The sequence below is a fragment of the Ceratotherium simum genome, chromosome 4 (genome assembly GCF_057802395.1).
Source record: "Ceratotherium simum simum isolate JZ-2026a chromosome 4, ASM5780239v1, whole genome shotgun sequence".
Classification (NCBI taxonomy): Eukaryota; Metazoa; Chordata; class Mammalia; order Perissodactyla; family Rhinocerotidae; genus Ceratotherium; species Ceratotherium simum.
This window is the reverse complement of record NC_141903.1, coordinates 62,195,443-62,222,284: the sequence shown is the minus strand read 5'-3', so window position 1 is coordinate 62,222,284 and position 26,842 is coordinate 62,195,443. Positions and strand designations below refer to the sequence as shown.

The window sequence follows — 26,842 nt, the reverse complement described above, 5'->3', positions numbered from 1 at the left end:
AATAAGAACTCCCTCCCAGGTTGATTCTCTGCAAGGAGTTCTGGGTCTTCACAAAGTACACAGCCATGGCCCTCCAAAGGCTAGGGAGGGGATAATAGGGCTGAAAGTTATCTTCTTAGATACATAAAGCAGTGGGTGTGACTGGAGAGCAAAGAGAACTCCTTAGCCCCCCAACTCTCCCCCTCAAAGAGGCAGCAGAGCTTGGAGAGAGCTCCCATAGTTCCTAAAGTTGGTGGATTGGCTCTGAAGCATAGACAGGATGCTGGACTCTTGCCGGGGTTCAGGTTCCCTTCCTAGCTGAAGGAAAACTCCTGATCTAGCTCAAAATATTTGAAGCTGGTGGTGAACTGATTCAAAGGAAAGCTGCAGCAAAAGCTAACTTATTAACTGCAACCCTACCTCTAGCAGCTTGACAGCAAGAGGAGTATGTGTGCTGCTTTCTTGAGGTAAATATTATTGAATTCACTCTACTTTTCTTTTATACAAACCATCTGGCACACAATCAAAGATTATATGACACCCTAAAAAGTGAGAAATGTGACCTACAGCTAAGAAAATAAGCACTGAGAGATGGCCCAGATATTGGAATTATCAGACAATGTCTTTACTATAGCTATTACATAAATGCTAAGGGATCTAATGGAAAAGATGGACAATGTGTATTAAAAGATAGTGAATTTTAGCAGACATGTGGGTGCTATAAAAAATGGAAATTCTGGAAATGCAAAAAATAATGTCAGAACTGAGGAATTCATTAGATGGACTTGTTAGTAGACTGGACACAGAGAGGAAAAGATCAGTGAGATGTGAAGAAAGGTTGATAGAAAGTATCCAAACTGAAACAAAAAGAGAAAAAAAGATATAACAGTCTGCTAGCATACATGTAATTAGAATCTATGAAGGAGAGGAGGGAAGAAATGGGAGTAGAAAACATATTTGAAGAGACAATGGTCAAGTGTTTTCCAACACTTTCAACTCACAAATCCATGGAATTTAACAAACCCCAAACAGGATAAATTTTAAAAAATTATGTCTATTTTTATGCTAGTTTATTATAAAGGCAGTCAGAGAAAAAAGACACATATATGTAGGAGAATAGTGACATGAATTACAGCTCACTTCCACACCAGAAAGAGTGGAGACCAGAAGACAGAGTGCTGAAAGAAAAAGAAAAGCCATCAACTTTGAATTCTATATCCAGTGAAAATATCCTTATAAAAGGAAGGCAAGCAGGGCCGGCCCCGTGGCTTAGCGGTTAAGTGCGCGCGCTCCGCTGCTGGCGGCCCGGGGTCGGATCCCGGGCGCGCACTGACGCACCGCTTCTCCGGCCATGCTGAGGCCGCGTCCCACATACAGCAACTAGAAGGATGTGCAGCTATGACATACAACTATGTACTGGGGCTTTGGGGGGAAATAAAATAAATAAATAAAATATTAAAAAGGAAGGCAAGCAGCACTTCATACCCACTAGGATGGCTGTAATCAGAAAAACGAAAAATAAGTGTTGGCGAGGATGTGGAGAAATTGGAAGCCTCGTACATTCTGGTGGGAATGTAAAATGATTCAGCCACTGTGGAAAACAGTTTGGCTGTTCCTCAAAGAGTTCAGTGTAGAATTACCATATGACCCAGCAATTCCACTCCTAGGTATATCCCTGAAAGGGTTGGAAACAGGTACTCAAGTACATGTGTATGCCTGTTCTAGAAGCACTGTTCGTAGTAGCCAAAAGATGGAAACAGCACAAATGTCCTTGTCAATATTAGTAAAACCAAAGTAATAATAGCTAATATTTATAAACATTTGTTATGGTAAGGGAGAGAGGGAAAAGAAAAGAAGGGAAAATTGGAGGCAGAGAGGGGAGAGAGACGAATGATGGGGAAGCTGCTGTGAGGAGGACACCTGCAGCTTATGCAGGAAAGGGCAAAGGGGTTATTTTGAACTGATCAAAATAATTTGTTAAATAGAGTAATGAGCTAGGGAGTTTGTGAGAGTGTGTCTGAAGTGGGTAATTGCCTTGATTACTAGATATAGAGACCTCTAATCAAATAATTCTTTCACTCTCATTATAATGTATTCTATCTTATAATTTCTTAGTTTAAGCAAAGAAGATAAATTTGCTGCTTTAGTATTATGTCCCTTAATTGATTTAAAAGCAGAATCTCAGTTAAGATGAGTCTTGATAATTTAACTCATAATAGTGCCATTTTTCAAAAAACTGAGATATACAGTTGTTTACTGAGCAAAGTCTATCAGCCCTTAAATTGTTGAGTCAGTGAAGTCACATGAGGAAACTGGTTGGTATGCATCTTACACTACTGGGTAATTTATAAAAGGAATATCTTCAGCCATTTTGCTCATACATCTGAGAAAAGCACCATGGAACATGAATTGTATTTAGATATTGAACAGGAAGGGAGCTGATTATAGCCTCCTGATTGGATCTTGTTTCCCTGAAGACATCATCTTATTTAAGAGATACAGAGTGAAGAAAACAAGAAGAATGAAAGGACATTTTACAACCCAGATTTCACCGAATTCTATTCTGTTAATATTATAGATTTCTTTAGCATTGTTATTTTAAGACAAAATCTTAATAATCATTCCTTTTGCATGTTTGATTTCCAATTTCGTTGTTTCAGAATATGAAAATGCTTGATTTAACAAGGAGGCTGTCTTTCTTTTAATAAATATTCTTAATATGCAAGTATCAAAGAAAAAAGCATGACAGACCAGGTTGCTAGGCAATGAATACTTTAAAATGATTTGTCATTTTGAAGAAACCAATTGCTAAAATAAATCATTTAGAACTATTTTAATACTTAAAGTTTATATCCTGATGGGAATAGAAACTGTGTATCCTTCATTCTCCCCAGAAAATCAACATCTGCAAAAGACTAAGTTATTTGTATTTATAAATACATTCCTTTTATGAAGGACATATTGGTATTTACAGTATTTCATTTACCTTATGGAGTCATCAACAGGATAGAAATTTTTTTCAGGAGACAATCTTCTCTGGGGTTATAATTCCCCTGCAGTTATTTCTCACAAAATCCCTTCAAATTTCATGGCTGCTTTGCATAAGTAGTCCTGAAGATGTTTGGCACTCAGCCTGGAGTTTAAGCATGAATATTGTTATCTTTTTCTTGATTCTTATTGCCTCCTGATTTGAATGAGTATCTGACAGTTCCTGCAGGGCCAAATAATCACTTTTATTGTTCCTTCCAAGAATGTTATTAGATTGGGTTTATTTATAGAAGTCTGTGAGGAATGATATTTGGTTATTGTTTTTTTTTTAATTTTTTATTATTTTTTTATTGATGTTTTAATAGTTTATAAGACTGTGAAATTTTGGGTTGTACATTTTTGTTTGTCCATCACTATATGTATGTCTCCCTTCAGCCCTTGTGCCCACCCCCCACCCCCAACCCCCATTGCCCCTGGTAACCACAATTCTCTGTCCGTGTGTTGGTTTATATTGCACATATGAGTGAGATCATACAGTGTTTGTCTTTCTCTTTCTGGCTTATTTCACTTAACATAATACTCTCCAGGCCCATCCATGTTGTTGCAAATGGGATGATTTTGTCTTTTTTTATGGCTGAGTAGTATTCCATTGTATATATATACCACATCTTCTTGATCCAGTTGTCAGTCGAGGGACACTTAGGTTGCTTCCACTTTTTGGCTATAGTGAATAATGCTGCAATGAACATAGGGGTGCATAAGCCTCTTTGGATTGTTGATTTCAGGTTGGTTGGATAGATTCCCAGTAGTGGGATAGCTGGATCATAGGGCATCCCTATTTTTAATTCTTTGAGGAATCTCCATACCGTTTTCCATAGAGGCTGCACCAGTTTGCATTCCCACCAGCTGTGTATGAGGGTTCCTGTTTCTCCACATCCTCTCCAACATTTGTTGTTTTTTTTGGTTATTGTTTTAATGACCTATTATTAACAAAAAAGTGTTCCGGTGGCATCTCTCATTATGGTTCACTTTCCCATTGGATCAAGTTCTGAGTGCACCTCAGGCAGAATGTGACTAAGCGCTTTAGGGGATGTAACTTTGGCGGCCAACCTGACTCTTCTGTGGGAGTTTCATCAATAATCAATGTGATGCAAATGATTGGGGAGTTGGACAATGGTCACAGAATTTTTGAGATGAAGATTTTATCTAGTCCAGTGTCCTCCTGTTTACCACTCTAGAGAATGAGAGCTAAGGTAAAGTTAAGTAATTTGCCCAGAGTCATACTCTTTATTTCTTCTGACATCAAGAACCTTATCGACCATCTTTCTACCTTAGTGCCTCCTTTAAGAGCCTTGCTTGGAGAACTGTTATGTGCTTTTTGGTTAAAGTTGTTAATTCGTAACTTACTGCAGCATCTAGATAGGCTGTCATTTGCAAGAGCTGTTAATTTTTGACAGAGTCACACCAATCAGCAAAACCTCAATTCTTGCCTTTTATATCTTTGCCTGTGCTTTAGTGGGCAGGGGATGGAAGTGACCTGAGAGCCTGTTTTACTTCAATTTGTGAGTTTCAGTGAAGAGTAATTTCAAAACATGATAAGTATGGTTTTACTTGAACTATAAGTAATTTAGGTATTGTTCCTTACAGAGTTTTTGTTTAAATTGATAATAAATAGGCTTTTAATTATTAAGAAACAGTCTCTTAGTTTTATACATATATGTATAGAGGTAGAGAGAAAGAGAGAGAGATTGAGAGATGCTGCTTCATTTAATTTTAAAGTAATGAAAAACTCTTCTTAAATGAGATGTGAAACTGATATTGCATCTAGAACTTTTCTTTCGAGACAGGTTTATAACTGTACTTAGCATTTTTCTGGACATCTCATCAGAATATTATTTTATAACATCAGGTATTATTTCATAACATCGTCTCTCCTTTCCCCCCTTCACTGGCCCCCAACTGCCTCCACTGTGAGGGGCTCTCCTTTTGCCAGAACTAATCCCTGTCTCCTTTATCTGGAGAAAGCTCTTTACTTTGTCATTACTTGAGGCAGGTACAATGGGTGTATCATCACTAGCCCTGGCAGGCCTACAGGCAGAATTAGGCACTGTATCTGTGGTAATTGAGGGGAAGCTTTTTAATTTTAATTTTTTAAAGTAGCCATTTTATTAATTGACACAAAAATTAACCTGTCAGTGAATTCAGCGGAGTCTGATGTATTATTAGGTAGAGAATAATTTAAAGCTGATATGTAATGCTACATAGACTGGCGCTTTGGCAAATGAATTTCATGCTTTATTTGTGAAACTCTGGGCACCAAGTGAGCTGACACTGGTTAAAATGTTTTATAACTCTATCTGCATTTGATTATTCCTGTATGAAACTTAAGGTCTACTTATTTTTTTCTGGTAATACATTTTTTAGATCAACGTATTTAAAGAGTATCTTTCAGTGAAAGGGTATTGTGACTAATTGTCTCTCTTTGAACACGCAATATATTATGCTTTGTAACTTAATAAAGGAAGCTGGTTTTGCAGTCTTCTTTACCCTACACTTGGACCTATCCATTAGACTTGTCTAGTATTAGCTTCTTAAGAAAATGTTTTCTCTTTTGATATTATCAAAGGATTTGGGGGGAAATGGTTCCCTTTCCTTTCGTAAATTTGTTGCCCAAGATATAGCTTGAGGAGAGTTATTTTTACTATCTCAGTGAATATTATTAAATCTTATACAAATAAAATGCTTTCTAGTACTTAGAACTCTCCTCTGAATTTTCTACTTTTCTGTGTAACCTCCTATACAGTTTTCAGTTCTGTTCTCATAGTATTCTTACATTGGGACCATACTCTCTCTAGCATTTTAAGAGCGCTGACTCAGAGGAGAAGCCTAAATTTACAATAGAAGTGCCTGCTGCTTTCTTGCGAAGCTTTCTTGGGAAGCTTTCTTTGCCAAACAGATGAGGTTAGCACTTTCATCTCATCTTCCTGTCAGTAGTAGCAGCAACAAAATCAACAGCAGTATCATTGCTACTATTGACACCAGTGCCACCGCCACAACCACACAGAGTTGGGGGGAGAAATTCCCCAAAGGAATAAGAAAAAAGGTAAATTGGGCTGGGGAGCAGAAAATCTATAGCCACTACGGTACCTTCCAATATGTGTGCTTTACACCCATCGGTATATATTTCTTCATAAATCTAACTACCAAACAACAACTATGTATGCCTTATGCCCCACTCTTCCATTCTCTGCATCCTGGCTCTACTTTTATCAGTTTTTTCCTTCCCAAACCTTTTTACTTCAGAAGACTTCTTCAGCACCAAAAATAGATTTAAAAAAAAACCACCCAAAACACACCCAAGTTGAAGAAGAACATGCTTTAAAGAAAAGTCACTATACTCCTTCGGTACTTCAAGACTGTCTTTCCTTCAGCACTTCTTGTGGCTCAGTTACAGTGATTTTTACTAAAAAATAAAACTGAAGCTGCAGATAGGATTAAGGCTATAGAATGTAGGCTCACATTCCTAAGGTGATAGCATTTGTACTACATTAAGATTTATTTTTAAAAAGTAAATTTTATTAAATATGTACATGCTTTTGACATGTTAATTTTAATCACTTGTAGTAATTTACTTGTAAGTATCCCTGAGGAAGGTTTGTATTATTTTTTCCGTTTTATAGATGATCAGATTGAGGTATAGTTAGTGATTGACATAGGATTGTAAGCATGTTAGTAGTGTAAGTGATGATGTTAATGAAAAAGAAGTTGAGATTATCTATTCTGTTAGGTTATCCTAAGATTATTTTAAATTATTAATATGCATATGTTTATTAATTAATATGCATAGAATAATAAGAACTATTAGTACTATTAGAATGAAAAGTAAATAAAGTGAGAGTAGGCAAGTGGAGAGAAAAAACTGAATTTCAGAAACTGCGGTGTTTATCAGGTAGCATATGACCAAAAATGTCTACATTTACTATATACAGAGACATAACGCTAGGTATTGAACACAAAGGAAACAAAAGATGTTATTTGTGGTCTGCTTTAGTTATTTTCCACTGACAAGTAGATTTGAGCATCACTACTGATGGAAGACATATGGAAATACAGCACTTGGCAGTAGGATATCTTGTTATTTTGTCTGCTGCTGATTCACAGTTGAAATGTAGTCGTTATTAGAAAATTGACCAGTGCTTCCATTACAAATCCTCGCAGATGCTTTGCCATTGTTCTCCTTCTTCTCCTAGTTCACATTTTGTTCTTTCTTTCTCTTCTTTTCTACCCTCTTACCTACTCTGTGCACTTGTCTTTGTAAAATGGATCTAAAGATTTGAAATTTTAAGGAAAAATTTCCTTCAGTTCTGGTACATGATATTGAGAAATATATGTCCTATAGCAAATAGCAATCTGGACTGACTTACCTTAGTGGTGGTTCTGACACTACCTCCTTCTTATTTTACTTTGTCCTCCTCTGTTGTTGTCGTCGTCATCATCATCATCATGATGAGGTGAATCTTGATGAGGAAACTTCTTGAGGAAGAAACTTCCTAGCCACTTAAGGAATTCAGTGTCTAAAAATGTTTTCCATATAATTCTCCTCCTGTTTTTTCCCTATTATTTTTTTTTTCTTGAAAATCTGTCACAACTATACTGTTTTCTGAAATCTTCTATGTTAGACTGGTTCCTTCTAGCTTGTGTCTTTTTGTTTTCTGTATGTTAATACTTGGTTTTCTGTGAATTTTCTTTGCATTTATTGTTTTCTCTCATCTCATGAATTTCTATTTCTTTTTTTTCCCCCTTTTTGTCCCCAAAGCCCCAGTAGATAGTTTTATGTCATAGTTGCACATCCTTCTAGTTGCTGTATGTGGGACGCTGCCTCAGTATGGCTAGACAAGCAGTGCATCAGAGCACACCCAGTATCCGAACCCAGGCCGCCAGTAGCGGAGCGTGCCCACTTAAACGCTAAGCCACAGGGCCAGCCCCTCTAGTTCTTTTTATTTTTCCCCAAATCAAGACATTTATTGAGGGACCATGAAAATAAAATGCTATAGAGTTTATGTGCATTTGGTTATCGGTCATCTTTAATGTCAAGAAGTTTACATTTTATTTGATTGGAAGACATAATGGATAGATATAAGCTGTGGACAAATATTTAAATACCTAGCATAACTGTATATACTGGATAGTTTACTATTGCTAAAGGCTTCTTTCTTAATCTCTCCAGGAAAGAAAGGAGAGGCTATCCAAATTTGAGTCTATTCGTCATTCAATTGCTGGAATAATTAGGTCTCCAAAATCTGCACTGGGCTCTTCAACAGTAAGTAGGATGAATTCTATGTGCTACTGAAAATAGTCATTGTCTAGCTTCTCTGATATGCCAATGAATATCATATGTAAATTTGTCTTTACAAATTAAGTACATAATTTAACTTTTTGTATGCATATGAATCTGTGCATTTATATATATAGTTAAACCCCATGTAACATTGATGTAGAGAGGAAAGAAAGAAACTTGTATTATAGACTTCCTGTACTACTTATAAATAATTACAGGAAACATTTTATATACTTGAGGGCTTTATTAGAAGAATAGTATAAACAAATTTCTTTTCCAGTGAAACATTTTTATAATAGGGATTATCGTATATGTATTTCTAAAATGTATCAGTTTATATGTATGTTCATATTTCTTAGAACATTTTAATTATAAAATTGAAGTCTGTTTGAAATTTGGGTTTGGCATGTCACAGTGGTGCATAGAATATTAGTTATCCCTAGTAACCGCAGCTATAACCAAGCAAGATAAAAAATATTCTTAGCCCATTTATATAGTAAAATTATAAAATATTCTTATTTCATTACCTTTAAAACTAAATTATCAAACCTTTTATTCTAGCCATGCCTCATTCACAATAGAGCTTTACAATGATATCTTACTGAATGGTAGCCAAAACAACAGTATTCAGTACAAACTAATTACATGCTTTTTTCCCCATCTTTCCAAGTTTTTACATAATAATATCTTAATATTGTTTCTTATTCTTATAAGTTTAGCTGTTTAAGATAATGTGACCTAGTCTTATTTAGAAAAAAAGTATTTTCTAACCATAGATTAGTTAAATATCCATTTACATTTTGGATTTATTTGCTATAATTCCTTTTTAATATGTAATACATATTCCCATATTTATTCCAGTCAAGCAACAACCTTTTATACACAATTAAGGCAAAGCATCAGGTATTTTAATCAACAAAACAAAAGAAAATTATATTTTTATATAAAACAGATTTTCCACGTACACCTTAGCCTTTGATGCTGCCTTTGTCACTTCCATTATGCAGAAGTCTTCTATGGGAAAAGGGAGAGAGCTGTGAACTAATGCAGACCATCTCATGTGGCATTAAATAGCAAATGAAAATAAAAATAATTATGGGCAAAAGCTACATGATAGAGTAAGTCTCTTGCAAGGCCCAACTCGTACTTTTGTTTTCTTAAGTTAATGATTTACAATTTTACAGATAAATAGTAGTTCATAGCACTTGGTTTATTATGATTTGACGTTTGAAATAAATTGTAGGAGACTTGATTAAGAATTTATAAGAAGTTCTAGGGACTCCACGAGGACAGTGTTTTGGTAGCTTTTATTAGAAGAAAAAGAAAAACAATTCTTGAAAAGAAATATTAAAAAAATGAAAAACAAAAATAGTTCTTGAAAAGAAATGTTCAAGTACCTCAGTTAGCCCTTCATGAAGTTATTTAACATTGAAATGTATCAATGAAACATATGGCATAGTTAAGTTGTGATTAACTCACCTTTATTTCACTTAGTCAGAGGTCTTTGTGCCAGCAACTAGTAGCAGTTTATTGGTGAGCTAGTTATGAAAGATATCCCCACCATTTTCCTTTTTGTGTGCAGTTAAGATCAAGCTTGACTTGAGTAAAGTGGAATTTAGAGATTCAAAAGTTTAGCTAGTGACAGAAAAATCAGAACTCCTCCATGATCGTGGAAATGGAATAACACTTCCTGCGTTTGTTTGGTCCCCCCTCCCTTCCCTACCAACCTGGGTTGCCTAAGAACCTTGTGCCCCCTCCAGACAGGCGTCTAGGAGTACAACAGTGGCTTCTGAGACTTGATGTTACATACACTACTTTGAAGCTCATAGTTACAGGAACTTTAGTTTTTGGCTCTAGCCAGAGCCTGTTTTGATAAATCAGGGTTGATAGAGGATGGGAGAGGTTTTTTCTTTTAAGACACACGGATTTGAATCTAGAAGCAGAGGAGAAATCCAGTTAGCTCATGATGATGAAGTTGTATAGGGTTGGCTATCCTAAAAAATATGTTGGATATAATATCCACAATCTTCATGAATTGATGTATAAACCGTAACTTTTTTAATTTCTGAAGGTATTTACATATTATTTTCTCCGTTTAAAAGTGGTCTTTACCTTATTCTCAAATAAAGTCACTAAATTGACAGTGATTGATATAGGTAGAAGTTTGGTGTTTACAAACTGCTTTAACCTGATATGAAGTGCCTCTCCCACAAAGCAAGTATCTCAAATATACATTGTGATCTGTTTCTTATACACTTATCAACATCCATGAAGCTTTGAAATGCCCATTTTTTCTAAGAAAGTGTTCCCTCTGTAATTGAAAATTCTAGAGAGTGTTCACTTCCTCCAACCTTGTTGATCACATTTGTATCTTCATGCTGAAGGCAACCGTTCTCTCCCTCAGTTAAGTGTCCTTTGATATTTCTGACTCATTTAGAAATTTCATGAACTAAAAAGATTGAAGCAGTCTGTGGTTTATGATGCTATGGTACACTATGATAAATGTGCAGAACTATTTCTCTAAGGCATTAGGTATCCTGTTTATTTGGAAAAGAGATTTTTCCCTCAAATACCCAGGTAACTGAGATCTTGAGTCTTAATGTGAATGTGAAGGTTTCAGGTGTTAAACATGATAATCTAAGATGCAAAACAATTTAGAGTACTTAATCATAATTAAAATTTTTTTTCTGACGTAATGTATGTTTTTGTAGTGTTCTGATTTGGTAAAGGTAAAGTAGAAGAAGGAAAATTTTTAGTTACTATAAGTGATTTTTTTCCTATAAAAATGTTTTAAAAATCTGGCAAAATGGCATACTTAAGTACACTTAAATTATTTTATTGTGGTATACTTCACATAACATAAAATTCACCATTTTAAAGCATACACCTAGTGGTTTTTAGTATATTCACTGTGTTGTGCAACCATCACCACTATCTCATTCCAGAACGTTTCAGTCTCCCAGTAAGATACTCCATAGCTATTAGCAGTTAGTCTCAATTCTCCCTGTTCTCCATTTTCTGGCAATCACTAATCTATTTTTGATCCCAATGGATTTGCCTATTCTGGACATTTCACATAAGTAGAATCATATGATACATGACCAATGTTTTCAAGGTTCATCTGTGTTATAGCGTTTAGCAGTACTTCATTCCTTTTCTGACTGAATAGTGTTCCCTTGTATGGATTTGTCACATATTGTTTATCCATTCATCAGCTGATGGACGTTGGGGTTGTTTCCACTTTTGGCTGTTATGAATAATGCTGCAGTGAACATTCATGTACAACTTTTTATGTGAACATATATTTTTAATTCTCTTGATTATATACCTAGGAATTGCTGGGTCATATGGTAATTAACTGTCAAACTGTTTCCCACAATGGTTGCACCATTTTACTTTTCCAATGTCTGAGTGTTCCAGTTTCTCCATAATCTCATCAACATTTGTTATTTTTCATATTTTAAAATTATAGACATCCTAGTGGATATGCAGTAGTGTCTCATTGTGGTTTTGTTTTGCATTTTCCTGATGACTGATGATGTTGAGCATATTTTCATGTGCTTATTGGCCACTTGTGTATGTTCTTTGGAGATATGAGTATTCATATCCTTCACACATTTTTTAATTGGGGTTTTTTTTATTGTTGAGTTATAAGAGTTCTTTATATAGTCTGGATACAAGCTCCTTATCAGACATATAATTTGAAAATGTTTTTTCTCATTTTGTGGATTGTCTCTTCACTTTCTTGATAGTGTCCTTTGACACAAAAGTTTTTAGTTTTTACAAAGTCTAATTTATATACTTTTCTTTGATTGCACATGCTTTTGGTGTCATATCTAAAAAACCGTTGTCTAATCCAAGGTCATGCAGTTTTTCACCTTTGTTTCCTTCTGGGCATTTTATAGTTTTAGCTCTTACATATAGGTCTTTGATCCATTATGAGTTAATATTTGTCTATGGTATGAGGTGGAGGTCTAAATTCATTCTTTTGTATGTGGAAGCATATTTAATTTAAAATCTTAAAAACACAACAATGAAATCGCTACTTCTCTATTCAAATAAATATACAAAAATTGGAACTTTAAAGATAATTTTAAATAAAATAAAGCAATTAATTGCATTATATATCGGGAAATGAAACTAGAATTAATCATAATAATATTCCCATTGGACTTGCCATAGCTATTTATTTCAACCTTTTTAACAGTGTGGCTAAAATGTAGAGCTACCTTTGAAGACAGTCTAATGGAACACTTCGATCAGCAGTCTTGATGGAAGGAAGAATGTGAGATAGTTAGCTGATAGATGAGTTTGGCTGTAACTGAATATAGTATCTGATAGTAGATGTTTAATATTTATTGTTATGGTCAGAGTAGTATTTTGGTATGTTATATCAGCTCCAAATATGTGCTCTCTTTTCAATGTACTAAAGGCATTAAGTAACCTATCATTAGTACCTCTGGGCACTGAGACCTGCATCCAGCATCTTCCCATGCTGCAGGAGGTTATAATTTTGCATTGAGAACTATTTCAGACTGCTTTTGAAGTCAAGCCCAGAGATGTTAGACAGGATTAATTGCATAATATGAAAACCTACTGGCAATCATGAAGGTCCATTTTCACTGGAAGTCTTTCAAACCACATTATATTTTATGTGATTTTTTTTCTAGTCGTGTCAAAAATACTGCCATTTCTCCAGAGCCATCTTTTTACTGCAGAATTTCTATAATTAAGTAGTGATTGAGCAAACATCTTGATCCATCTTACATCCCCTTGTGAGTACTAGTTGTATCACTGATCTCTGGAGTATATAACACCCTTCTTTTTTTTTTATAATTTTTATTTATTTATTTTTTTCCCCCAAAGCCCCAGTAGATAGTTGTATGTCATAGCTGCACATCCTTCCAGTCGCTGTACCTGGGATGCGGCCTCAGCGTGGCCGGAGAAGCGGTGCGTCGGTGCGCGCCCGGGATCCGAACCCGGGCCGCCAGCAGCGGAGCGCGCGCACTTGACCGCTAAGCCACGGGGCCAGCCTTGTAACACCCTTCTAACAGTAGTACTCTTTGAGAAATGTTCTTTAAAACCAGAATAAAGCACATTTTGGTCCAAATAATTGTTCTTTAGACACCAGAAGAATTATTAAATTATTCAACTTTGTCTCCTTAAAATTTATATTTTTGTATACTCTATTGAGATATATGTTATTTTAATTTTAGAATTACTTTGGACTAGAATTTAGAAAATAAAAATATTGGAAAATAAAGATGTGCTTCCGTTACATAGAATAATATAGTAAATAAGATTTGCTTGCTACCTTCTTTTTAGAAAATTATGTCAGCTATGTTTAAGTTGTACATCAGTTATAATGTTAATATTATAATGCTTGGCTTCCACCATTGGCGTAGGGGAATGTAGTTCTTTTCGTGCATACCATAATAAACTGCTTGTGTTTTTTAGTGTTCTCCTTCAAGTCTAGCAGAGCAAACTTGTGCTTCCTCTAACAAGGCATATGTTGTTAAATTCAGATTGAATATTATATATTTTAAACCTTAGTTGTTTTTCTTTATTCTTAAGGTCTTAATTTACCTCCTCTCCTTTTTCTTAATTTTTATTTTTTTGCCCAGGCACCAAGATGTAGAAAAATGAGAAAGAAGGGAAAATAAAAATTAAATTTCTTGCATCATATCACTGCCATGCATACACTGAATTCTCCTGTATAGTTAGTCATGTTTAGGAAAACCAAATAATTATTCTCCAAATTACAAGTTTTGAATCACTAGCATCATCACACTTAATTTTCAAGAAGGGCTTATCAGGATTTATTTTCTATAATTTTACGGTATAGGGAGCAAATCTATTCTTTTGTATGTTTGCTCAAATGCTTAAAACAAATGACCCAGATCATGTTAGACTGATACTCTATTCTATATAAGCAATCCCAACTTGATGAGAAATGTTTAAATTTGCTGAAATATGATTGCATACTGACTTATTAGAATGATCTGGTAATAGTTTTAGTTGCGATATATCAAATGAAATTAGCACTGAATGCAGTTAATCGATTAAAATGTATTAATATTGATATTGCAGCACATTTTATATATAATATTGTATGAGCTTAAGGAAAGAATATTTGATACTGAGAAAATGAAACTGTAGAAAAAAATGCAGTGAAATGACCAGATGAGAGAGAATGAATGAGAGTCATAAGCACAATTGGAAAAAGTAAATGGATAAAAATAATAAAGAGAAAAGAAAATGATTACTAATAAAGAGAAGATTAATAAAGGAGCTAGGGGCCGGCCCCGTGGCTTAGCGGTTGGGTGCATGTGCTCCGCTGCTCGCAGCTGGGGTTTGGATCCCGGGGGCGCACGGACGCACCGCTTGTCTGGCCATGCTGGGGCTGTGTCCCACATACAGCAACTGGAAGGATGTGCAACTATGACATGCAACTATCTGCTGGGGCTTTGGGGAGAAAAAAGGAGGAGGATTAGCAATAGATGTTAGCTCAGGGCCGGTCTTCCTCAGCAAAAGGAGGAGGATTAGCACGGATATTAGCTCAGGGTTGATCTTCCTCACACACACACACACACACACAAAATAAAAGAGCAAAAGGAGCAGGAAAAAGATAAAGGAAAGTCTGAGGAAATCAGAAGGTATTGGAAGAAGTAGAAGTGTTAGACCAAAAATGAAAGACCTGTAAGAAAATGTATTTTGTTAGAGATAGTGTCTCTTATGAGAGATCAAAGAAGGTACACAAAAAGGCAATCAAAGCAATGGGAAGTTGTGGAAGTAAGGTAATATTTGAGTTTGGCCTAGTTGTCTGTCTTTTTAAATAAAGTATCAGAAAGGATTGTATAAGAATGTGAATGTCTGATCAGCATGTAATTCTGCCTAGTCATTACGCTAGACAACAGTTATATTATTAGCTAAAGACTAAACAAACTCAAATTCTCAAAAAGTACAAAAAATTATTAATTAAGAAATTTATGAATAAGAGTTTCATTGCTAGTTTCACTGTGGAAAGTAAACATTAGGTAAAGTGTCTTTGTTTTGGTTCAAGATATCAGTGCATGAAAAAAATGATCGATTCTACTTTATTAAGTTAAGAACAAGGCCCCGGGAAAATAACTAACTAAATAGCTAGCCTGGTCAATTAGGAAAGCTTGTGTTATTAAGTATAACTGATTAAGTGTATTGGATTAACTATAACTTTAAAAAAGGAGGCTTCCCCTCCCCCATATCATTGGCAAAAGTCTTATATAACTTACTGACAAGGAAAAATCTTTCCCTATTGAGACTTAGAAAGTTGTGATCTTTGAGGTAAAAAAGCATCATTTCATTTTTGATGTCATTATGACGGCTCTTGGGATGTTGAATTTTGTTGCTTATACATCCTACATTCTATTACTATCAAGCTTTCAAAATTGTATTGAAATTTTATTGAAATCAATTTAATAAAACAATTAATTAAAATTAATAAAAACATTCTTTCCAATGCCAGAGTAGTCCCTGATAGACCCACACAGGGCCTATGTACGACCTTTCCCTGTGAACGGGTGTGCACACACACACATACACACACTCACAGTAAGTTTAGCCTGCATTTCATAGCAGTATTTTCTATGGGCTGGGAATAACAGACCTCTAAGCTTCTCTTCCTGCCTAAAAGAAGCTAATAAACCCAAAGAACTAGAGTGTAATTCCCATGAAACGGCAATATAAGTTTCTTCCTATTCACTTCTTTTTTAAAAACAAACAAACTTAGATAGTCTGTCAGGATGATTTTTTTCCCCAAACATATTCCTCACCTTCAAATCCTTAAATGAATTTCTCAGAGTGTTAGCTAAGTTTTTGTTCTTCAAATGCCCTTCCAATTTAGTGAATTCTCCAGGCTTTGCCTTCTTCCAATTCTAAATAAATCAAAATTTGGGAGGATAGGTTGAATAGGACAAGAAATCAAGTACATGACATCCTTGTTTGGGATGCTTTTCTATTATGTAGACGTTTTCAAGAGATAATGATACAAACAAGTTCTTTGCAAAGAGGTGACAGTGGATTTCTTTTTTTATTGATTTTTTTCTCTGAAACACTTTTGCCATTGGCGAGACTTGGAAATTTTTCTATTATAGTAATTAGTATAGTATTTACTATAATGAGATGCACTGTGATAAAATTTTGGAAAACAAATATTTGATCATTTTGACAACCTGCTTTAAGAATTATAAACTTAATATCAGTATACACAAAAAGTTGATTTGTGTGGATTATACATTTGTTTTTAAAAGCAATGTTCTTTTAACTCTTATAACTGTGGCTGGTTCTTTATATAATTCATTCTTAGAAACATTTTTGGCAACTCGATTTAAAATTTTTTGAAATATATTTAGCATAATTAGATTACAAAAAATTTTCATGTATAGTCACGCCACATATATATTTAAAGAATTAAAGAATATCATAAGTGGAAGAAATAGAAACCAAAATGTGAACTCTTCTTTGAAGTCTGTTTGGGATTTTTCAAAGTTCTTTTTTTAAATCAGTAGGATGGGTTTTGGATAATACAAAATGGAACTTTGGCCAGTAAGTTTGGGCGTCTTCAGTGGTGCAAACGGTGAAGGCTATCTTCAAAACTACTTTTCATTCATCAAAAAGATGTCATAATTGGTCTCTATATAAAGTTCATAATATCAGCCTAAGAAACCTTATGTGTGAATATTTGCCTCTCATTTATTATTAATTCTGATTTTCCCAATTTGTAAATCACTTTCTCATGAGGCTTTGTATATATTGTCTTTTGAGAACCTTAAGAGTTAGTGCACATTATTTGTACCTTACTCATAAAATACTCTTAACCATCTGGGTGATTTAGTTCCTATGGATGACATAAACAAACAACTTTTTACTTGTAACTGGAAAAGTGTGTGATTCCATCTATTATCAATTAGAAACATTTCAAGAAAATATAATAAGCTCTTAGTTATCTCTGCTGTTTGGTATTAGTTTGGCCTCCTAAAGTAACAGAATTTCCTTTTTCTGCCATACTCTTGGCTTATATTCCTACGTTGTTTTTGCTACGTGTTTATAATTACACATTGGTGGTTTTTAATGATGCTGTTTCTCCTAAGGCTTTATCTGTCATCGTGTGGTGGAGGTAATGGTTTAGGAAGTCCTGGGAAGGAGATAAGAATGGGAAGGGACAGCAGCAAGGCAGCATCAAAAGCCTTAGATAGAGCTCCTGGAACGTGTGACATGGACAGTCCACAGCCTGTGTGATCAAAAGTTAATTCCATAAAAAGAAATAACTCAACTTTTAATTTAAATAAAAACAAAGTTGTTTTGTGATAGATTTCTCTGATAATACTCCCTTTTTATCATGATTCTCTGGTTGATAAATTTTAAGTTTATGGATTTATTTTATGACATGAATAAGACTATAAATGCTAACTCTAAATGCTAATATTGTGTGTACTTATGTATGATAGATAGAAAAAACAAATAAACTTGAAATATTGAATGATATATGTTTGTGTTAAACTTCACCAGTGCTCTAGGAGATATTTTCTTTGAAAATTATGAAAATTTCAGATTCATGATATAACTTTTAATTGGTCAATTAAAGGGAGGAACATATGTAAGAAGTATTTATAATTGCTATGAGTTTTACCAGAAAAAATTGTGGTTTTCTCTAACTTAGTTTTCCTTTTTTTTTTTTTTTTATTGTTTGCTCAAGTTCTGTGATACAATCCCCATAAGTGAGAAGCCCCTGGCAGAGCAGGACTGGTACCATGGTGCAATTCCCAGAATAGAAGCGCAGGATCTGTTAAAACAACAAGGAGACTTCTTGGTGCGAGAGAGTCATGGGAAACCTGGTGAATATGTCCTTTCTGTATTTTCTGATGGACAAAGGAGACACTTTATCATACAATTTGTTGATGTACGTTTCCAATCTAGTTTATATGTCTATTCTGATGTAGTTCATTGTGGTATAATTGTAATAAAATGATGAATAGTTTGTGATAAATCCCAATAACACTTAAAGGTTAGCACTTAAGTTTTCTTTCTTCTGAATTCCTTAAATACAGTGCTCCAAAATTCACTAAAATGTTAGTTGTACTAAGAAAATATATATTTTAAAATATGATAAATTAAAAATAGTTTTTACCAACTTAAATACATAAATATTTTAAGTTAACTTTGAGCATTGAATATATTTTAAATTAAAAATAAAAAGAAATAATGTGATTATCATGATTTTTCTTTTTTTCCTGAAGAAACTTAATTATGAATTTTATGCTCTTGAAACTTGCACTTGAAATTGCTTTAAAAAATGGTATCAAGAGAGATTTTTAAGAAATATGTTATTAAATAGTGATAAGGAAATTCCTTAATGAATGGGACAGTGATAGTTGAATTGGTTTTATGATTCATTTGGGCTTAAGGTTTTTTTCTCTTTATGTATAAGTTATTGCTTGTTGGCATTAATAAACAATAAATAGAAATCAGTGAAAAATTTAAAAAATGATCTATTCACATTGCTTGTTCTAATACTAATTTATTTATTGAAATTTATTTAAATATGGCTAAACTACTTCTTATGTTTTTTACGTTCTTTATTAAGCATTAAACAGATGAATAGTAATCTCAAAATATGGTTTAACGTTACCTAGTTTTTAAAATTTTTGGCATATGAAGAAATTGATAGATCTATTTAACATTTCAATAAGCATGCATTTTCAAGCTAGCTCTCTACAGGATTTCAGTTTATGTCCAGACACTAGAGTGACACTAATTACCTTACAAAAAGTTTGAACTATTATCATTAGATGAACCTCAGAGGATTTTAGGGATGTACACACACACACAAATATATATTCACACACACACATATACATATATGTATCAATGTATATGTCTATCTGTAATTCTGATGTGAAAAGCACATACCATAAAAGTAACTATTTAAAAGTGTACAATTCAGCGACATTTAGCATATTCACATCTGTAATTGTATTCGAATGAAAATAGATACCATTCCGATGGGTTAAAAGGAATAAGTCCATTAAAATTTGTATTATAATTTTCACACTATGTGTTAATTTTGCATAGTATTCAGACCTCAACCTGCTAATCATATTTGCCTACTCTTATACATCCAACCTATTGTTTCTAATAGTGTGTCATTCCTTATTTCTGTGGCAAACTCTCTTATAATTTGTATGAGCCTTTAAGTTATGGTTGTACATAACCTTCCCTATTACAACCTGTGCCCATGTTGACAATATTTATAAATGATATGAGAATTTTAGAAGGAAAGATCATAGATAAAGTATAAACTAACTACAATTTATATAAATGGTTCCTTCTCTTTTCTAAGCTCTAAAAGATACTATTTGTGAAATATGTAATACATTAAATAAGACTGAAATATTTCCCTTATTACCATTTCTAGTTTAAAATATAACTACAAGAATTCGAATTAGTATTCCTAGAAACAAAAAGAAAGGGTCCACTTGCAAATTGTCACTTGTCTTTAGTATTGTCATTTTGTTTTAACTCACTAAAGTGAACAGCGTAATATATTCTAGAAATAAGACATTGTTACAAGTTCACATTTAAAGATTTTATTAGGCTTCCTCTGTCATTGAAATTTTGCAAACATCTCTATTAAATTTAAGAGTGTCTGTATTTCTTTAAATGCTTCAGATCATCTACTACCTAATTTTATTTAGTTCGCTTTCAGTATATAATAATTAGCTCTTCCGTCAGTTGAAAATTGGAGTTTAAGGTGATATAGACTATTTGGGGAGTTTTTAATTCTTTTTCATTTTGTGTAGGTGAATCTTCCATGAGCTAAAATTATCCTGTTTCCTTCATCATATATCTGTTGCCTGGAAGGGGTCCGTAAATGGGAGAGTTTATTACCAGATGGTTAATGATTGCCTTTATATTCCAATCAAGGAGTTTATAATCCAGTGGTAGATTATAAAAGCTGTGCATAAATGAACGGACAGGTGTCTTAAGAGAGGAAGATGTAAAGAAATATGGGATTTTAGAGAATGTAAAAAATATCAAATAGTGGATCAATGAAAACGCATTGGACTTGGAATGAGAAGACTTGGGTTTCAGTCTAAACTCTGCACTTTACAAGCTCTGTGGTTTGGGAAGTAATGAGAGTAATAGCTTATATAGTTACTGTGAGAATCAAATTCGTGAATATATGAGGTGCGAAGAGCTATGCAAATATTAGGCATTTTTACCGTTGTTTGATGACTTTGAGAAAAAATACAAATGTACTTTGTATAAGAAATATCAATGTAATTGGAAAATTTAATTTTAAAAATTTCTTTTTGGTTCCTATGGAATTTATTTGTGAAATTTAAATAGTAATGAAAGTGTTGTTTTAGAATTTGTATATTTAGGTTTGAGGTATTCATTGATCACAAATAATGTTATTTTTAGCAACATTGCCTCTGTCAACTAGAGTTGAAGATGACAATTATTTTGAAGCTTTATTTTTGTATGCATATCATTTACTTTTTAACATGTTATGAAACTCTGCATGCTGTGAACATTATGACTGATCAAGATGGACACAGATACTTTCAATTCTTACATTTTTTATTACTCTAGCAGAGAATATCTGTTGTTTTAGCTAGTTCAAGCAAGAAGAACTGTACTTTTTATTGGACACTAAGTATATATAAGTTCATAAAGTCAGATTTATTAAGTTGTATATTAAGCAGATATATATCTAAGAGTATCTGAATCTCACAGTTCAATTCTAGTGTTATTTACTGACCTCTTCCATAGTTACTAGCCTGTTTATAGTGCTTGATGTAAAACCATATTTAGAGTTTGTACCTAAAGCTATTTATTTTATGTCATAAATGTTGATAGATTTTCATAGAGATTCAAATAGCTTTGTTCCATTTGATAAGTAAATATGTAACCAAATCCTTGCTTTTGTATATGATAAAACAAAACTACTCCAGAAAGAACCTTTTTATGCTATTATTAATAGGAAAGTGTCACTTCATATTTATCTAATTTATTTATCTTACATGCATTTGCTAAACACTCCTTTTTGTACAGTACCATGTTATGCAATGTAAGGAGATGAAACTGAAAAATAGATGGCTTACTTCTTAGTGAGCATAGAATCTAGTATGTAAGACATTAGTAGAATTCATGAACAGGGAAATATTAAAGATGCAGAATTAGGGATGATTGAGTCAAGAAATTTGGATTAACATATGATGATGAATTAAAAATAACAACATAATAAATATTTTAAAATAAAACTTGGGAAAAAATGCTCTACATAATGACATGTCATCATCTTTTATTTCTTCATTCATTCGTTTGGGAAATACTAATTGAGTGAGTACTATGTAAGATCCAAGGATTGGGGCAATAAAACAAAAATAACACAAAAGTAGGGGTTGTGAGTACTTACTTTGTGAATTTGCGTAGGTCAGTGTATTAAATCATCAGCATTCAACAGATATTTATTGGATGTCTATTGTGTACTAAGTTCCGCTTTGAGCTGATGGATTTAGTCTCTATACCAGATAGGTTTACCTGGTTTTGTTGCCACAATCTCTAGGCTCTTTGAACTACCTTTTAAATTCATGCTGTGGGTCTTAAGGAAGACTTAATGAATGTGAATAGAAATCCCAAATGTGTCGACAGTTAATTTAGATTTTGTGGCCTTATCAGTGTACACTTAGAGTTATTTTAACCATTCTACTCCAACGAGTCAAGCACTCAAGAGAAGGCAGTAAGTACTGAGAAGTCAAAATGAAACTGTCATCTTCTCCAAGGCATATAATATTAAAACTGGAAAAAGTTGATGACAAAGAAAAAATATTAAGGGCAGCAAAGCAGAAGAAAATAACCTACAAAGGAGCCCCTGTCAGGCTTTCAGCGGATTTCTCAGCAGAAACATTACAGGCCACAAGAGAATGGAATGATATATTCAAAATACTGAAAGACAAAAACTTTCAGCCAAGAATGCTCTATCCAGCGAAACTGTCCTTCAGATACTATGGAGAAATAAAAGCTTTCCCAGATAAACAAAAGCTGAGGGAGTTCCTCACTCCTAGACCTCCCTTACAAGAAATAATGAAGAAAGCCCTCCTACTTTTAACAAAAAGGCAAAGGTTTACAAAGCAATGAACAAGGAGATAAATAGACAAATCAGAAAATTGCAGCTGTCTCTCAGCTGCAAAGTGTTAGTAAACACTTAATTACAACATGAAAGATAAAGGGAAGGAAAGCATCAAAAGTGACTATAAACACTTCAATTTAGTCACAAACTCACAAAACAAAAAAGAACTATTTGTGACAACAATAACTCAGAGGGGAAGAGGGATGAGTTGGAACCTGCTTAGACTAATGGAGATAAGAGGCTATCAGAAAATGGACTATATTATCTATGAGATCTTTTATACAAACCTCGTGGTAACCACTAAACAAAAAATAAGAGAAGAGCCAGAAATCATAAATAAAGAGAAAACTGAGAAAACCATCACAGAAAACCAACAAACTGAAATGGCAGTCAGAAATACAAGAGAAAAGAAACAGTGGAAATATAGAACACCGGAAACCAAGAGGTAAAATGTCAGTATTAAGCCCTCATATATCAATAATCACTCTAAATGTAGATGGATTGAATTCTCCAATCAAAAGACAGAGAGTAGCTGGATAAATTAAAAAACAAGGCCCAACAATATGCTGCCTCCAGAAAACACCTCTCAGTTCTAAAGACAATCATAGGCTCAGAGTGAAGGGATGGAAGACAATACTCCAAGCAAATAGTAAGCAAAAGAAAGCAGGTGTAGCCATACTAATATCAGATAAAGCAGACTTCAAGATAAAAAAGACAATGAGAGACAAAGAGGGTCAGTACATAATGATAAAGGGACATTCCACCAAGAGGAAATAACACTTATGAATATATATGCACCTAACACAGGAGCACCAAAATATGTAAAGCAACTACTAACAGACCTAAAGGGAGAAATTGACAGCAGCACCTTAATAGTAGGGGACCTCAACACTCCACTTATATCAATAGGTACATCATCCAGACAGACAGTCAACAAGGAGACAGTGGTCTTAAATGAAACACTAGACCAGATGGACTTAATAGATATATATAGGACATTCCATCCAAAACTAGCAGAATACACATTCTTCTCAAGTGCACGTGGAACATTCTCAAAGATAGACCATATGTGGGGAAACCAGGGAAGCCTCAATAAATTTAAGAAGACTGAAATCATATCAAGCATCTTTTCTGACCACAATGCTGTGAAACTCGAAATCAACTATAAGAAAAAAACTGGGAAAGTGACTAATATGTGGAGATTAAATAACATGCCACTGAACAACCATTGGCTGGAGATAAATGAAAATGAAAACACAACATACCAACTCTTATGGAATGCAGCAAAAGCAGTGCTAAGAGGGAAATTTATAGCAATACTTGCCTATCTCAACAAACAAGAAAAATCTCAAATAAATAATCTTCACCTATACCTAACAGAACTAGAAAAAGAAGAACAAACAAATTCCAAAGTCAGCAAAAGGAAGGAAATAATAAAAATTAGAGCAGAAATAAAAGAAATAGAGACTAAAAAAAACTATAGAAAGGATCAATGAAACTAAAATAGGCTTCTTTGAGAAGATAAACAAAATTGACAAACCCTTAGCCAGACTCACTAAGAAAAGAATAGAGAAGGTGCAATTAAATAAAACTAAAAATGAAAGAAGAGAAATTACAACAGATCCCACAGAAATACAAAGGATTATAAGAGAATACTCTGAAAAATTATATGCCAACAAATTGGATAACCTAGAAGAAATGGATAAATTCTTAGACTCATACAACCTCCCCAAATGAAGTCAAAAAGAAATAGATACTCTGAATAGACCAATCCCAAGTAAAGAGATTGAAACATAATCAAAAACCTCCCTGAAAACAAAAGTCTAGGACCAGATGGCTTCTCTGGTGAATTCTATGAAACATTCAGAGAAGAGTTAATACCTATCCTTCTCAAAGTATTCCAAAAAATTGAAGAAGTCAGAATGCTTGTTAACTCATTCTATGAGACCAACATTACCCTAATACCAAAACCAGAAAAGGACAACACAGAGAAGGAAAATTATAATCCAGTATCGCTGATGAACATAGATGCAAAAATCCTCAACAAAATATTGGCAAACCGAATATAGCAGTACATTAAACAGATCATTCACCATGATCAAGTGGGATTTATACCAGGGATGCAAGGGTGGTTCAACATCTGCAAATCAATCAATGAGATACCCCATGTTAACAAAATGAGGAAAAAAATCACATGATCATCTCAGTAGATGTAGAGGAAGCATTTGACAAGATCCAACATCCATTTATGATAAAAACACTAAAAAAAATGGGCAGAGAAGGAAAGTACCTGAGCATAATAAAGGCCATAAAGACAAGCTCATAGCCAACATCATACTTCACAGTGAAAAACTGAAAGCAATGCCTCTGAGGAGAGGAGAAAGACAAGGGTGCCCATTCTTGCCACTCCTATTCAACATAGTTCTGGAGGTTTTGACCAGAGCAATTAGGCAAGAAAAAGAAATAAAAGGGATCCAAATTGGAAAGGAAGAAGGAAAACTCTCGCTGTTTGCAGATGATATGATTCTATATATAGAAACCCCTAAGGAATCTACCAGAAAACTGTTAGAAATAATCAACAACTACGGGAAAGTTGCAGGTACAAAATCAACTCACAAAAATCAATTGCATTTCTTTACACTAATAACAAACTAGCAAAAATAGAAGTCAGGAATACAAACCGATTTACAGTTGCAACAAAAGGAATAAAATATCTAGGAATAAATTTAATCAAGGAGGTGAAAGACCTATACACTGAAAACTATAAGACGTTATTGAAAGAAAGTGAAGAAGACAAAGAAATGAAAGACATTCCATGCTCATGGATTGGAAGAATAAATGTAGTTAAATTGTCCATATTATCTATAGCAATCTACAGATTCAGTGCAATCCCAATCAGAATGCCAATGACATTCTTCATGGAAATAGAACAAGCAATCCTAAATTTTATATGGAACAACAAAAGATCCTGAATAGCCCAAGAAATCCCCAGAAAAAAGAACCAAGTTGGAGGCATCACAATCCCTGACTGCAAGATATATTACAAAGCTATAGTAATCAAAACATCATGGTACTGGTACAAAAACAGACACACAGATCAGTGGAACAGAATTGAAAGCCCAGAAACAAAACCACACATCTATGGACAGCTTATCTTCAACAAAGGAGCCAAGAACATACAATGGAGAAAGGAAAGTCACTTCAATAAATGATGCTGGGGAATATGGACAGGCACATGAAAAGAATGAAAGTAAACCGTTATTTTACATCATACAAAAAAATTAACTTAAAATGGATTAAAGGCTTGCACGTAAGACTTGAAACCATAAAATTCCTAGGAGAAAGTATAGGCAGTACACTCTTTGACATCAGTCTTAGCAGCATCTTTTTGAATACCATGTCTACTCATGCAAGAGAAACACAAGAAAAAAGAAACAAGTGGGACTACATCAGACTAAAAAGCTTCTGCAAGGCAAATGAAACCATGAACAAAACGAAAAGACAACCCACCAACTAGGTGAAAATATTTGTAAATCGTATCTCCAACACGGGCTTAATTTCCAAAACTATATATGTAGAACTCATACAACTCAACAACAAAAAAGCAAACAATCCAATTAAAAGATGGGCAGAGGATATGAGTAGACATTTTTCCAAAGAAGATGTACAGATGGCCTTCAGGCACATGAAAACATGTTCAACATCACTAATTATTAGGGAAATGCAAATCAAAACTACAATGAGATATGACCTTACACCTGTCAGAATTGCTATAATTAACGAGACAAAAATGAACACATATTGGAGAGGATGTGGAGAAAAGAGAACCCTCATACATTGCTGGTGGGAATGCAAATTGGTGCAGCCACTATGGAAAACAGTATGGAGATTTCTCAAAAATTAAAAATAGAAATACCACACAATCCAGCTATCCCGCTACTGAGTATTTATCCAAAGAACAATACAAAGAGATTTATTCACTCCCATGTTTGTTGTGGCATTATTCACCATAGCTAAGATTTGGAAGCAACCCAAGTGCCCTGCTGCAGATGAATGGATAAAGAAGGTGTGGTGTGTATATATATACAATAGAATACTACTCAGCCATAAAAAAAGACAAAATAGTCCCTTTTACAACAACATGGATGGACCTTGAGGGTGTTATGTTAAGCAAAATAAACCAGACAGTGACAAATACTGTATGATTTCACTCATGTTTGGAAAATAAACACAGGGATAAACAGAAGAGAGTAGTACTTACTAGAGGGGAAGATGGTGGGGCAAAAGGAGTAAAGGGGCACATATGTATAGTGACGGATAAAAACTAGACTGTTGGTGTTGTGCATGATGTAGTCTATCCAGAA

At 34.0% G+C, this 26,842-nt stretch overlaps 1 protein-coding gene across 12 annotated transcripts in view; it reads left to right on the top strand.

Annotated features, from left to right (window-relative positions):
* Window positions 1–26,842, top strand: part of FER (FER tyrosine kinase) — a 461,529-nt gene that overhangs the window by 202,044 nt on the left and 232,643 nt on the right. For all 12 annotated transcript variants that reach the window (XM_087429943.1, XM_087429938.1, XM_087429940.1 and 9 more), the window contains 2 exons: window positions 8,195–8,287; window positions 18,039–18,242. In XM_087429943.1, the coding sequence (XP_087286069.1) occupies window positions 8,195–8,287; window positions 18,039–18,242 (297 nt within the window). The remainder of the gene's footprint in view (window positions 1–8,194; window positions 8,288–18,038; window positions 18,243–26,842) is intronic.